Genomic DNA, 14,571 nt, shown 5'->3' with positions numbered 1-14,571 from the left:
TCGACATAACCTGAAAGGCCGCTCAGCAAGGAAGAAGCCACTGCTCCAAAACTGCCATAAAAAAGCCAGACTACGGTTTGCAACTGCATATGGGGACAAAGATTGTACTTTTTGAAGAAATGTCCTCTGGTCTGATGAAACAAAAATATAACTTTTTTGGCCATAATGACCATCATTATCTTTGGAGGAAAAGGGGGAGACTTGCAAGCCGAAGAACACCATCCCAACCGTGAAGCATGGTGGTGGCAGCATCATGTTGTGGGGATGCTTTGCTGCAGGAGGGACTGGTGCACTTCACAAAGTAGATGGCATCATGAGGATGGAAAAGTCAAGACACCAGTCAGGAAGATAAAGCTTGGTCATAAATGGTATTCAAAATGGAAAATAACTCCAAGCATACTTCCAACGTTGTGGCAAAAAAGTCAAGGTATTTGAGTGGCCATCAAAGCCCCGACCTCAAACCAATCAAACATTTGTGGGCAGAACTGAATAAGCTTGTGCGAGCAAGGAGGCCTTACAAACCTGACTCAGTTACACCAGCTCTGACAGGAGGAATGGGCCAAAATTAACCCAACTTATGGTGGAAGGCTACCCAAAACGTTTAAATTGTTTGAGGCATTGCTACCAAATACTAATTGAGTGTATGTAAACTGCTGACCCACTAGGAATGCGATGAAAGAAATAAAAGCTGAAATAAATCCTTCTCTCTACTATTGTTCTGACATTTCACATTCTCAAAATAAAGTGGTGATCCTAAGTGACCTAAGACAGGGAATTTTTACTTGGATTAAATGCCAGGAATTGTGAAAAACTGAGTTTAAATGTATTTGGCTAAGGTGTATGTAAACTTCTGACTTCACCTGTACATACATACATACATACCAGTGGAGGCTGCTGAGGGAAGGATGGCTCATAATAATGGCAGGAATGGGGTGTAATGTAGTGAATGGAAAAGCATGTGTTTTATACCATTCCATGCACTCTATTACAGTAGGAGAGCCATCCCCCCCTCAGCAGCCTTCACTGATTCAAACACACTCTACATTTAGAATCATAATTTGCTGCTGCAACACAGTTCTTTATTGTATTCTTATTATCTATCCTGATGCCTAGTCACTTTACCCTGCCTTCATGTACACACAGTGCCTTGTGAAAGTATTCAACCCCATTGGCATTTTTCCTATTTTGTTGCCTTACTACCTGGAAATAAAATAGATTTTGGGGGGTTGGTATCACTTGATTTACACAACATGCCTAACACATTGAAGATGCACAATCTTTTTTCTTGTGAAACAAACAACAAATGTGACAAAAAAACAGAACTTGAGCGTGCATACAGTGGGGCAAAAAAGTATTTAGTCAGCCACCATTTCTGCAAGTTCTCCCACTTAAAAAGATGAGAGGCCTGTAATTTTCATCATAGGTACACTTCAACTAAAAATCCAGAAAATCACATTGTAAGATTTTTTATGAATTTATTTGCAAATTATGGTGGAAAATAAGTATTTGGTCACCTACAAACAAGCAAGATTTCTGGCTCTCACAGACCTGTAACAACTTATTTAAGAGGCTGCTCTGTCCTCCACTCGTTACCTGTTATAATGGCAGATTCACGGGCTATACGACGTTCAGAACGAGATTGTAGAGGTAACTGGTTAATTAGCGGCTGTTGTAAAATCGATATTCTGATATTCTTTGAGTTAATTTGAGAAATAGAAACTCAATAAAAACTAGTTGTTTTCCCATGGTGCCCCAGGTTAATGAGTTAATAATTGCTTGATTCAGTTAATCACGCAATTAGAAACTTTAATCATTCGATGAAATAGTCACATTAACTATTTTGTGGTCAATGAGACGGTTAACTAACCAGCTGAGCAAGTAAACAAATAATTTCAGATTCGAAAAATACTCCATCAAGAGGCTCTGCATTTCAGGTATCACAGTAGCTAGTACTATCCCTGGTGCAGAGTTAAATTATTTAACCATTTAAACAATTTATATCTGAAAGAAAACTATTTTTCCTATGAGCTTGACTGAGGTGTCAAACTCAATGAGAGTTGCTATCCATTGGAGCACTACGATTGCTTGCCCAAAATTCTGAGGCGGGTCTTAGCGAAGGGTCAATCGATGTCAACAATCTAAACTTCCAAACACGCACCCAAGTGTTATCCTTTATTCTGTCTATCCTTAATAGTGCTGGAACATGCATAGCTATTCACACTTGTACACACAAACATCCACACACTCCCTTCTCTTGTGGTCTTTGGAGTCTTGACTAGCACCCAGAGGACTGTACTGTACCTGTAAGGGATCCAGTCGGAAGAGTGCTTGGAGCTCATCTCTCTACCACTGACTGCTGATGTCCTCCGAGTGCTGGGCTAAGGGGGGGCCTGCAATAGCAGCCGAGTGAGGCAGAGGCAGCTGAGGGGTCTGGCGACAGCGATCACGGCGACAGAGCCCACGCAGCCAGCACATCCTCTGCACAGCCCTCTCAAGTCCACCAGCCTGTGTCTGTCTGTCCCTGTGTTCCTCAGTCAGTACAGCCTATGGAGCACAGAGCCCAGCTCTGGGGCTGGAGATGACTAACGATCCAGGCAGGAAGGCTCCTCAGTCATGCACACGAGCAGCACACATAAAACAACCCCCTTCTCTCAGTCTCCTCTCCTTCATGTGCGCGTTCTCTCTGGTTCTCGTGCTCTCTCGCTCACACCCTGCTCTGCTCTCACTCCCGCTCTCAGTGCTCTCTCACTTCTCTCCTCCACCTCTCTATCGCTCTCTCTATCCCTCGCACTCACTCTCTTACTATCTCTCCGTGAGCATCAGTTAGAGTGGGATCGAGCACCAAGTCGCAAGGCAGAGGAAACAGGTACCAGAGATTCTCTTTTGTCTTGCTGCTTTAATGCTTCAGCCGTAGTGTTCCAGTCCGGTCCCCCCACCCCCCACACACACACCTAGCTGCTAAAGCATGGACTCAGATGTGTTTTCTGAGACATGATTTATTCATTCTCTGAGAGTGAATGTCATTAACATATGATTGTACAGAGTAGTTGTAGTAGTCATTTAACATGCTCCGAACAAAGACACACGGTCTGTCTGGGATAATGACTGCCTCAGTCTCTCTCTCTCTCACACACACACACACACACACCTCTGCTGGCCCCCACCCCTGGTGTGTTCTGTTGGTTACTACTAAACAATAAATCAATCAAATAGATTTCCCTTAAAACTGCTTATTGATGCAATTCCATGTTGGCTTAATCAGCAATCTGAAAAATGTATTTGAAAAAAATGGAAATCAGATGTGTTTAATAAACATTTAATTTCAAAATAGAATATATAAACTATTAATCTGGTCCACCAGCCTGCTCTCTCTGTCAAACCTATACTGAGTGTAGAACACCTGCCATTTCCATGACACTGACCAGGTGAATATCCGGTTTTATATGGTTACAAAATGCCCTTCCGTATACTGTATTTTCACCACAACATCCCCAGGTTTTAACTGCATTTCCTCACGGGGATGTTGTGCTCTTTCCTGCTCATCTCTATCACGGTCACATTGTCACTTTGATTTAGTGTACATTCAGTGAACCTGGCCATTGTTTCGGATATTCAGCACAGCTGACAGATATTTTGCTGATCCACTCAGCACACACACATCATCTTAGGGACGTGCTATGCTGAGGCATGTGTGATGCTTGGGAAAACATGCATGTATTTCCCCAACAAGGTCAGAGCGGTGCAGATGAGACTGTTCTTTTCATACAGATACCGTGCACATAAATTATGGCATGATATACTGTCATCTGCTTTCTTTTTCACTGCATATTATTCACGATAGCACACAATGCTAGTCAAAATGTCACTGGAGTCATGTGACAGATTAACACGTCAGAGGCAGTATTGAGGGCGCTTCAGTATTCTCTCTCAATTATTTACGGTATGCCTCAACGACAGGCATCACTGATCTGTAGGTTACTGCTCATTGGTACGCTGGTATATTGGGAAACAGAACTGACTGGCAACACATCCAGGCTTCAGCAACAAATATAAAATGAAGGTAAATAACAGTCATAGTACAATAAATTCAGTGAAATAAGCCGATCCAGAGAAAGCCTGGGCCCTGGGGGAGTTAGGACCAGCATATCGTCAGTGAAATGCCTTTCTTGCAGCTCTAACCCCAACAATGCAGTAATCAACAACAGTGTAATATTAAAAATAACAAGGTAGAACAAAAAAAACACGAGATACAAAAACAAGAAGAACACGATAAAGTAAGCAAGCATACTATGCTGTATACAGGGTCAGTCCCAGAACCATATTTATAATGTGCAGGGATACTAAGTAAGTACATGTTCTGTCCCTTCCGTACTGTATAGCATGAGATCCACATACTCTGATCTTCTGAGTGCTGGGCTGCTCCATATGACAACTTTCGCTAGGCAACAGCGCTAATAAAAAGGTGCCTCTGACATATTGGCTTGTTGAAAATAAGCTACAGCTTCCTCACTATCCTCACAGTTATCATCATTACCATCATCAAGCTCAGCCATAATAGTCTGTCTGCACCACTGGACTGTACTTCAACACTAAACATAGGCTAAGCAATCTGCAGCAGAGTGATAAAACACTGTGAACACATTTCTAAATGCATGACAGTAAAGTGGGACTGTCATGGTAAGCCTTGACATTACTAACATCAGTCCACCAGAGTGAGTGCTGTACTTTATTAGTGTGTGATGTCTGAGAGCACAGACAGACGAGTTACTCCCCTCTCGTCTTCTCAGAGCAGGTGTAAGCACAGCAGGCTGGTAAATATTTGATGCCAGAGTGAGAGCCCTTTGAAGTTGGGGCTGATCTGGTCACGTAGATGACAGACAGCAGGGGGCCCCTTTAGTTCCATCATCATCCTCACTGTGCCTCCTGTACCAGACTCCCTACCTGGTCTCTCCCTCCCTCTCTGATTGCCCTCCCTCCCTGATCACCCTCCCTCCCTCCCTGATCGCCCTCCCTCCCTGATCACCCTCCATCCCTGCAAGCCATCACATCATCATCATAATTCTCACTGTGCCCCTGCTACCAGACTCCCTCCCTTCTTGTTTACCCACACATACACTTTCCAAGGACTGAAATGTAATATACTGCAGTATATACAGTATCTAACAAGCCCTGGACAGAATCAATTCAATGAAAAAGTTTCAGGCACTGTCTCATATCATGGTTATATCATTAAAGGACTAACACTATAAACTACCCATAGCAATTAGATTGTTCCAAAACAGACCTTTGTGAGAGGCTTGTCCAGAGGCATTGTGGAAACTGGAGGATGGCAGGATCAGTGATTGTGATAATGGTCCTGTGCCCTGGACCCTTGTAGATGTGATTCCCTTTGAAAATGGGTAAAACATGCATGGTCTCTTCAAATATCTGTTCCAGTCAGACAGTCAGTGTGATGCACAGCTGCAGAGCTTAGTTCTGGAGCAGAGGAGCCACACTGTTAATAATACATCAGTCTGATCAGGCATGCAGGACATGCCATGCACGCTCTCTGATGAACCACTTTTACCATTGTCAATGTGTCTGTGTGTGTGCGCACACGCGTGTGTGTGTTTGTTTTGTTGTGTAATTGGAAAACAGCATGTGATCAACCTGCTTATCCAACTGATTGAAGACATAAGACATTTCAAAATCTAACTAATTAATCTTGCTAAGAGAGACAAGTATTACAGTACTCTGAAGGAATTAGACACAAAGCTTGTTGATAATACCTCTTCACACCTGGAAAACACAATAGCATTATGTTTCTGAAGACAGCGCCTCTTAAAATCCCACTGATTACATTACATATTCCAACTAGAACTGTCGACCCGCCACCGTTTGCTTTAAATTAAATCCCTGGATTTCTGTCTCAATCAGGTATCAATTGATTGTTTAGTTCTCTCTTCTCTGTATACATCAATGAGGTCGCTCTTGCTGCTGGTGAGTCTCTGATCCACCTCTATGCAGACGACACCATTCTGTATACTTCCGGCCCTTCTTTGGACACTGTGTTAACAACCCTCCAGGCAAGCTTCAATGCCATACAACTCTCCTTCTGTGGCCTCCAATTGCTCTTAAATACAAGTAAAACTAAATGCATGCTCTTTAACCGATCGCTACCTGCACCTACCCGCCTGTCCAACATCACTACTCTGGACGGCTCTGACTTAGAATACGTGGACAACTACAAATACTTAGGTGTCTGGTTAGACTGTAAACTCTCCTTCCAGACCCATATCAAACATCTCCAATCCAAAGTTAAATCTAGAATTGGCTTCCTATTTCGCAACAAAGCATCCTTCACTCATGCTGCCAAACATACCCTTGTAAAACTGACCATCCTACCAATCCTCGACTTTGGCGATGTAATTTACAAAATAGCCTCCAATACCCTACTCAACAAATTGGATGCAGTCTATCACAGTGCAATCCGTTTTGTCACCAAAGCCCCATATACTACCCACCATTGCGACCTGTACGCTCTCGTTGGCTGGCCCTCGCTTCATACTCGTCGCCAAACCCACTGGCTCCATGTCATCTACAAGACCCTGCTAGGTAAAGTCCCCCCTTATCTCAGCTCGCTGGTCACCATAGCATCTCCCACCTGTAGCACACGCTCCAGCAGGTATATCTCTCTAGTCACCCCCAAAACCAATTCTTTCTTTGGCCGCCTCTCTTTCCAGTTCTCTGCTGCCAATGACTGGAACGAACTACAAAAATCTCTGAAACTGGAAACACTTATCTCCCTCACTAGCTTTAAGCACCAACTGTCAGAGCAGCTCACAGATTACTGCACCTGTACATAGCCCACCTATAATTTAGCCCTATCAACTACCTCTTTCCCAACTGTATTTAATTTATTTATTTATTTTGCTCCTTTGCACCCCATTATTTTTATTTCTACTTTGCACATTCTTCCATTGCAAAACTACCATTCCAGTGTTTTACTTGCTATATTGTATTTACCTTGCCACCAAGGCCTTTTTTGCCTTTACCTCCCTTCTCACCTCATTTGCTCACATTGTATATAGACTTGTTTATACTTTATTATTGACTGTATGTTTGTTTTACTCCATGTGTAACTCTGTGTTGTTGTATCTGTCGAACTGCTTTGCTTTATCTTGGCCAGGTCGCAATTGTAAATGAGAACTTGTTCTCAACTTGCCTACCTGGTTAAATAAAGGTAAAATAAATAAAATAAAAAGTTCTGCCCAGCACCAACCAGCCAGGACAAGATCCTTTAATGGGTCCAGGGATTACTTTAGAACTAAAAACAGCCCTATATACAGGTCATAGAATTAGAACCGTCATTACAGCTGTGAATAACTTTGAATAAAATTCTACCAACATTGCAAAACTTTTAGAGCAAGAAATATCCATTGTTTTTGTCAAAATTGCTCAAGCTCAGTACATTTGATTGGGAATCATCGATGTACAGCAATATTCAAACCTAGTCTGATTTTCAAGCAGATTTAAGGTCAGGACTGTGACTGAACCATTCAGAAACACAACACCCTTTGGCAAGCCATTCTGGTGTGTCTTTGGCATGAAAATGTCTGTAATTGCACCCTTGAAAAAAACGAACTATCCCAGGGTTAAGTACTCAGAAGACTACAGTATGGCACGTCTAACTTTTTTTTGTCATAAATTAAAAACTTCCTGTTTTGGTCAAATCCAATACAACACATCACAGATTTTGGTAACAGCATCATGTTATGGGTATGTATTTTTTGTCAACAGCATCATGTTATGGGTATGTATTTTTTGTCAACAGCATCATGTTATGGGTATGTATTTTTTGTCAACAGCATCATGTTATGGGTATGTATTTTTTGTCAACAGCATCATGTTATGGGTATGTTTGTTACTGGCAGGGGTTGGAACCAAAATTATTGTCCAATCATTTCATTCTGAACAGAACCATTATTTGTTGTTGTTCCGCTCCACTGTTCCGACCAGCAAAATAAAGCTCTGAACCGAATCGAACCAAATAAAGTACAGATTTATGTCGTTCTCTTCTGTTCCTTTTTAAACCTCTGAAATCATAATAAAAAATATATACATTTAGCTCAACATTAAATTACTTCACCAATCAGTGTGGGTAAAGCAGCTTGCTATGGAGCGGGCTAGTGATTTAATCTGTGTAGGAAATTCGCTAACAGCAAAATGTATTTTTCAGTAACAGCGTGGTTTAACCATAATGAAAGACAAAACACAGTGTCAAAGTGTAGAGTGCGAGATGCAACTGACATTTTGAGGGGGAGGAGAGAGGATGGAAAAAGCTGTTAATCATGTTATGACATGTATTATTTGAATTTGGCCCACATAATTATACCAACAGAGGAGTGGCTTCTATGAAGGAACTTTGAATGTCTTTGAACTTCCGAGTTGGTTTATGTTGGACCAAAGCAAATGTTGGGTAACTAGCTAGCTAGCGAAAACGTGTGTGTGTGTGCAGAGCAGAATATGTGAGCAGAGTTGAGCATTGTTCATGGAGCTCTGCTTCAGCTCCAGCACTCCACCTCCTTTCCAACCGCTCCACTAAAAACCACTCCGCACTCACAATTTAACCAACACACATCCATTGTTGTGACTACCTGGACCTACCATTTGGTTTTGAAGTATAGAAACCAAACCATATGATCTGAATGATCAGTATTTTAATAAACATGAATAGGTGAATGTAAAGAAGCACTCATCATTTCAAAGAGGCGAAAGTCAAATGAAACAGCATATAAACACTAAGTAGGTCAGGAGCCATACAGAGAGCCTAAGAAAATTAATTATTTTGGCTATATTATTTCAATTATAGCCTACAAAGTAATACATTGTGAAGCATTTGCGAGTGCGACACACAAGGCTAGTAGGGAGTCAGGGATGTTAAGCGCTCAGCATTTAAACAACATATCATTGTATTAAATCATTGTAGTCTATAAATTGCGCATATAGGCTGTGAGACTTACAGTACTTAGAAATAAATACAAATTTAACAAAAAATGACTTATTAGGCTCAGTCTACAGTGCCTTTGAAATAATTTTTGGAAACGAGTTTGGACAAAGTCTGTGGCTTCAGGCTCATGTGATGGTGCCTGGAGATCAGGCCAGCAATGGAGAATATCCTCTCCGCGCTTGCAGAGCTACTGGGCATACTAAACACCGTTTGGCCACTCTTGTCAGGGATGAATATTTTGCTGTCCATCAATTTCCAACCAAATTTACTGAGCTTGAGCAATTTTGATAAAAACAATGTACAGTGGGGCAAAAAAGTATTTAGTCAGCCACCAATTGTGCAAGTTCTCCCACTTAAAAAGATGAGAGAGGCCTGTAATTTTCATCATAGGTACACTTCAACTATGACAGACAAAATGAGAAGAAAAAAATCCAAAAAATCACATAGTAGGATTTTTAATGAATTTATTTGCAAATTATGGTGGAAAATAAGTATTTGGTCAATAACAAAAGTTTATCTCAATACTTTTTATATACCCTTTGTTGGCAATGACAGAAGTCAAACGTGTTCTGTAAGTCTTCACAAGGTTTTCCCACACGGTTGCTGGTATTTTGGCCCATTCCTCCATGCAGATCTCCTCTAGAGCAGTGATGTTTTGGGGCTGTTGCTGGGCAACAAGGACTTTCAACTCCTTCCAAAGGTTTTCTATGGGGTTGAGATCTGGAGACTGGCTAGGCCATTCCAGGACCTTGAAATGCTTCTTACGAAGCCACTCCTTCGTTGCCCGGGCGGTGTGTTTGGGATCATTGTCATGCTGAAAGACCCAGCCAAGTTTCATCTTCAATGCCCTTGCTGATGGAAGGAGGTTTTCACTCAAAATCTCACGATACATGGCCCCATTCATTCTTTCCTTTACACAGATCAGTCGTCCTGGTCCCTTTGCAGAAAAACAGCCCCAAAGCATGATGTTTCCACCCGATGCTTCACAGTAGGTATGGTGTTCTTTGGATGCAACTCTCAGCATGCTTTGTCCTCCAAACACGACGAGTTGAGTTTTTACCAAAAAGTTATATTTTGGTTTCATCTGACCATATGACATTCTCCCAATCTTCTTCTGGATCATCCAAATGCTCTCTAGCAAACTTCAGACGGGCCTGGACATGTATTGGCTTAAGCAGGGGGACACTTCTGGCACTGCAGTATTTGAGTCCCTGGCGGCGTAGTGTGTTACTGATGGTAGGCTGTGTTACTTTGGTCCCAGCTCTCTGCAGGTCATTCACTAGGTCCCCCCGTGTGGTTCTGGGATTTTTGCTCACCATTCTTGTGATCATTTTGACCCCACGGGGTGAGATCTTGCGTGGAGCCCCAGATCGAGGGAGATTATCAGTGGTCTTGTATGTCTTCCATTTCCTAATATTTGCTCCCACAGTTGATTTCTTCAAACCAAGCTGCTTACCTATTGCAGATTCAGTCTTCCCAGCCTGGTGCAGGTCTACAATTCTGTTTCTGGTGTCCTTTGACAGCTCTTTGGTCTTGGCCATAGTGGAGTTTGTAGTGTGACTGTTTGAGGTTGTGGACAGGTGTCTTTTATACTGATAACAAGTTCAAACAGGTGCCATTAATACAGGTAACGAGTGGAGGACAGAGGAGCCTCTTAAAGAAGAAGTTACAGGTCTGTGAGAGCCAGAAATTATGCTTGTTTGTAGGTGACCAAATACTTATTTTCCACCATAATTTGCAAATCATTTCATTAAAAATCCTACAATGTGATTTTCTGGATTTTTTTTCTCAAATTTTGTGTGTCATAGTTGAAGTGTACCTATGATGAAAATTACAGGCCTCTCTCATCTTTTTAAGTGGGAGAACTTGCACAATTGGTGGCTGACTAAATACTTTTTTGCCCCACTGTATGTGTGTTTGTGTTGTGTGTGCGTATGAAGTGTATGTGACTGTGGGTTTTGTGTTGGAGTGTCAATGTAGTGTGTGTGAGTGAGTGTGTGTGTGTGTACATATAGTCTAGTGAGTGCGCAGGGTCAGTACAAGATGGAGTCAGTGCAGTTCGGGTGCCATTGATTGACTATTTAGCAGTCATGGCTTGGGGGTAGAAGCTCTCTCGGAGCCTGTTGATCCGAGAGCCGATGCTCTGATACCATTTGCCGGACGGTAGTAGCGTGAACAGTCCATGGCGTGAGTGGCTGCAGTCTTTTTCGGGCATTCCTCTGACATCGCCCGATATAGAAGTCCTGGATGGCAGGGAGCTCGGCCCAAGTGATGCACTGGGCTGTCAGCACCACCTTCTGTAGCGCCTTGTGGTCGAGGGTGGTGCATTTGTCATACCAAGCAGTGTTGCAGCCAGTCACTATGCTGTCGATGGTGCAGTTGTAGAACTTTTTGAGGACCGCACAGTCATGGATGAACAGGGAGTACAAAGCTCACACCCCTGAGGTGAGTGATTTAAGAAGGGACTAAGCACACACCCCTGTGAGGCCCCTGTGTTGAGGGTCAGCGTGGCGGAGGTGTTGTTGCCTACCCTCACCACCTGGGGCCGGCTCATCAGGATGTCCAGTTGCAGAGGGAAGGGTTCAGTCCCAGGGTGCCCAGTTCGGTCATGAGCTTGGAGGGGACTATAGTGTTGAAAGTAGTGATGCACCGATATGACATTTTTGTCCGATACCGATATCCAATATTTTCATTGACCCCCCCCCCCCCCCCCCAAAAAAAACATACAGATCACCGAAATTTTAAATTTTAGGTGCATTTTAAGCATTCTAGTACAGTTAAATAGTTAACACACACACACACATGGACGCAGCGGTCTAATGCACTGCATCTCAGTGAAAGAGGCATCACTACAATCCCTGGTTCAAATCCAGGCTGTATCACATCCGGCTGTGATTGGGAGTCCCATAGTGCAGAGCACAATTGGCCCAGTGTCGTCTGGGTTTGGCCAGGGTAGATTGTCATTGTAAATAAGAATTTGTTGTTCCCTGACTTGCGAGTTAAATAAAAAGGTTACACACACACCACTCTGACCAAAAAGTTATTTTGTTGTCATTTACATATGTCCCCATTACCAGTAAAACATAATCAAAACCTATTTCTTTCACTTGCTGTGCTGTTTCGTTGTTCATTTCTTCAGTCGTTTTATTCTCAACCAGGATTTCTATGGAGCGCCGTTTGTGTCTTTGCGTGTCAAAAAAGATACTATTTGCCGTGTCAAATAAGCTTGTTGACCAATCAGGACCTGAATATGACTGCACGTCACAATCATTTAACGCGTTCATGAATTTTTTTGTAGTTATTACACATTGATTACACTATCACTCGTATTTCATATGTCACAGCGATTAATCGATACGTATGCTATGATGCAGGTAAAGTTGCCTTGCGCACCTACAGTGCTGGTCATAAAAAAAGCTTGCTAGCTCATGGATGCAAACAATGTTCTTCCCCAAAAACATAGCAAAACGACATAATCTGTTTCAGTATCTGCTCGGTGTCATCATCTAAAATAACCCTAATTTATAAGACAGTTCTTATTTGATTAATGGTGGTCGGACCCATCTATGTGAAGCTAGCCACAATAAGGATAAGCCACAATAGTGGTGGACTTTGCGGTTAGCCTTCAAAATAAAAGTATGGCATTATTCTACTATTTGTATTAATTTGCATCACTATCAAATACATACTTTTATTTTGAAGACAAACCGCAAATACCACTATTGTGCCTAATCCTTAGTGGCTAGCTTCACAACACAACCGGTCTAGCCAGATGAAGCTAGCTGGCTGCTTATAACATTAGCTTTGGGCAACAGGGTTAAGTAGCTGGCTAGCTATTTATTTTCATGAACTGAAATTCAATTTCAATAGGCGAACAACAATACTTACTCACAAGGATTCCTAAATCATTGCTAAGAATAATGAAAATGACTGCTGTTTTTACTGGTCATTGTTTTCAGGCTGGTTGTATTGGTGCTAGCTAGCTACCAAGCTAAAGCTAGCTACCCCAGAAGTTGCAGTCGAACAAATGATGCTTTATTACCAACACAGTATTGTAAACACATCGTTCGTGGCCGGTGTTTGCTGACATTTTTGTACAGATTTGACAGTGCTACTGTATCTTTTCTGATGCGCAAAGACACAAACAGCGTTCCATAGTATGAATGTCGTGAAGCTAATAGCAGTGAAGCTATTACTGTGTAACTCCGGTAGGGCAACATCGGAAAAATAGCGCACTTGGTAGTGTTAACCAGTGCTCGACCGGTTGACAAAAGCCAACATCACCCACGACAGAGAACAGTTTGTCAAAGGCAATGAATTCCATTATCTTGGCTTTAATGGTTTTCACCTTTGAGTTGTCTCGTTGAAATTTTGTTACTCTTTCAAATGATTGCTTGACTTGTTAACTGCTCGACCCACACAGCAGACATTGTGGGCTAGTTTAGGAGTGCTGTGTTGCACGTTTAGCTCAACATTTTACTTGGCGTCATTACGTCATGTACCTTCGTTATATAGGTATGCACGTCAGCTTTGAAATCAGTTTTGCACATTGAGCGTTAAACTAGACATCGGCCGATACAGATGTTGGCATTTTTAGCTAACATAGTCCGATTCTGATATGTTCACAGATATATTGTGCATCCCTACTATTTACCAAGAGAGTTTATATTTTTCGTAGATGTCTATTTACCACCACATACCAATGCTGGCACTAAGACCGCACTCAACGAGCTGTATACGGCCATAAGCAAACAAGAAATTGCTCATCCAAGGTGGCGATCCTAGTGGACGGGGATTTTAATGCAGGGAAACTTAAATCGATTTGACCATATTTCTACCAGCATGTTACATATGCAACCAGAGGAAAAAAAGACCACCTTTACTCCATGCACAGAAAATCATACAAAACTCTCCCTCGTGCTCCATCTGCCAAATCTGACCATATTTCTATCCTCCTGATTCCTGCTTCCAAGCAAAAACCAAAAAAACTGTAGCCATGAAGTGCTTTGAAAGGCTGGTCAAGGCTCACATCAACACCATCATCCCAAAAACCCTAGACCCACTCCAATCTGCATGTCGCCTCAACAGATCCACAGATGATGCAATCTCTATTGCACTCCACACTGCCCTTTCCCACCTGGACAAAAGGAACACCTATGTGAGAATGCTATTCATTGACTACAGCTCAGCATTCAACACCATAGTACCCTCAAAGATCATCACTAAGCTAAGGACCCTGGGACTAAACGCCTCCCTCTGCAACTGGATCCTGGACTTCCTGACAGGCCACCCACAGGTGGTAAGTGTAGGCAACACATCTGCCATGCTGATCCTCAACAAGGGGGCTACTCAGGGGTGCGTGCTTAGTCTCCTCCTGTACTCCCTCTTCACCCATAACTGTGTGGCCAAGCACGACTCCAACACCATCAATAAGTTTGCAGACGACAACGGTTGTAGGCCTGAACACCGACAACAATGAGACAGCCTGTTAAGGTCCTGGCAGAGTTGTGCAGACTTAGGACAACTGAGCTTTGGAGGAATACGCAGATTTAAAGAGGAGTCCGTAATTTGCTTTCTAATGA

The 14,571-nt window shown here is 42.5% G+C and overlaps 1 protein-coding gene across 3 annotated transcripts in view; it reads right to left on the bottom strand.

Annotated features, from left to right (window-relative positions):
- Window positions 1-14,571, bottom strand: part of tub (TUB bipartite transcription factor) — a 98,407-nt gene that overhangs the window by 44,354 nt on the left and 39,482 nt on the right. Inside the window, exon 1 of one of the 3 annotated variants that reach the window (XM_021607605.3) lies at window positions 2,302-3,118. The exons of the other annotated variants lie outside the window; for them this stretch is intronic. Coding sequence (XP_021463280.1) covers window positions 2,302-2,339 — 38 coding nt within the window. The 5' untranslated portion in view covers window positions 2,340-3,118. Of the gene's footprint in view, window positions 1-2,301; window positions 3,119-14,571 lie in introns of those variants that run through there. 3 annotated transcript variants of the gene reach the window in all.

Source organism: Oncorhynchus mykiss, chromosome 6, assembly GCF_057628025.1.
Source record: "Oncorhynchus mykiss isolate SJ-2025 chromosome 6, ASM5762802v1, whole genome shotgun sequence".
NCBI lineage: Eukaryota > Metazoa > Chordata > Actinopteri > Salmoniformes > Salmonidae > Oncorhynchus > Oncorhynchus mykiss.
Note: the sequence above shows the minus strand (reverse complement) of the source record. Positions and strands in the feature narration are given on the sequence as shown.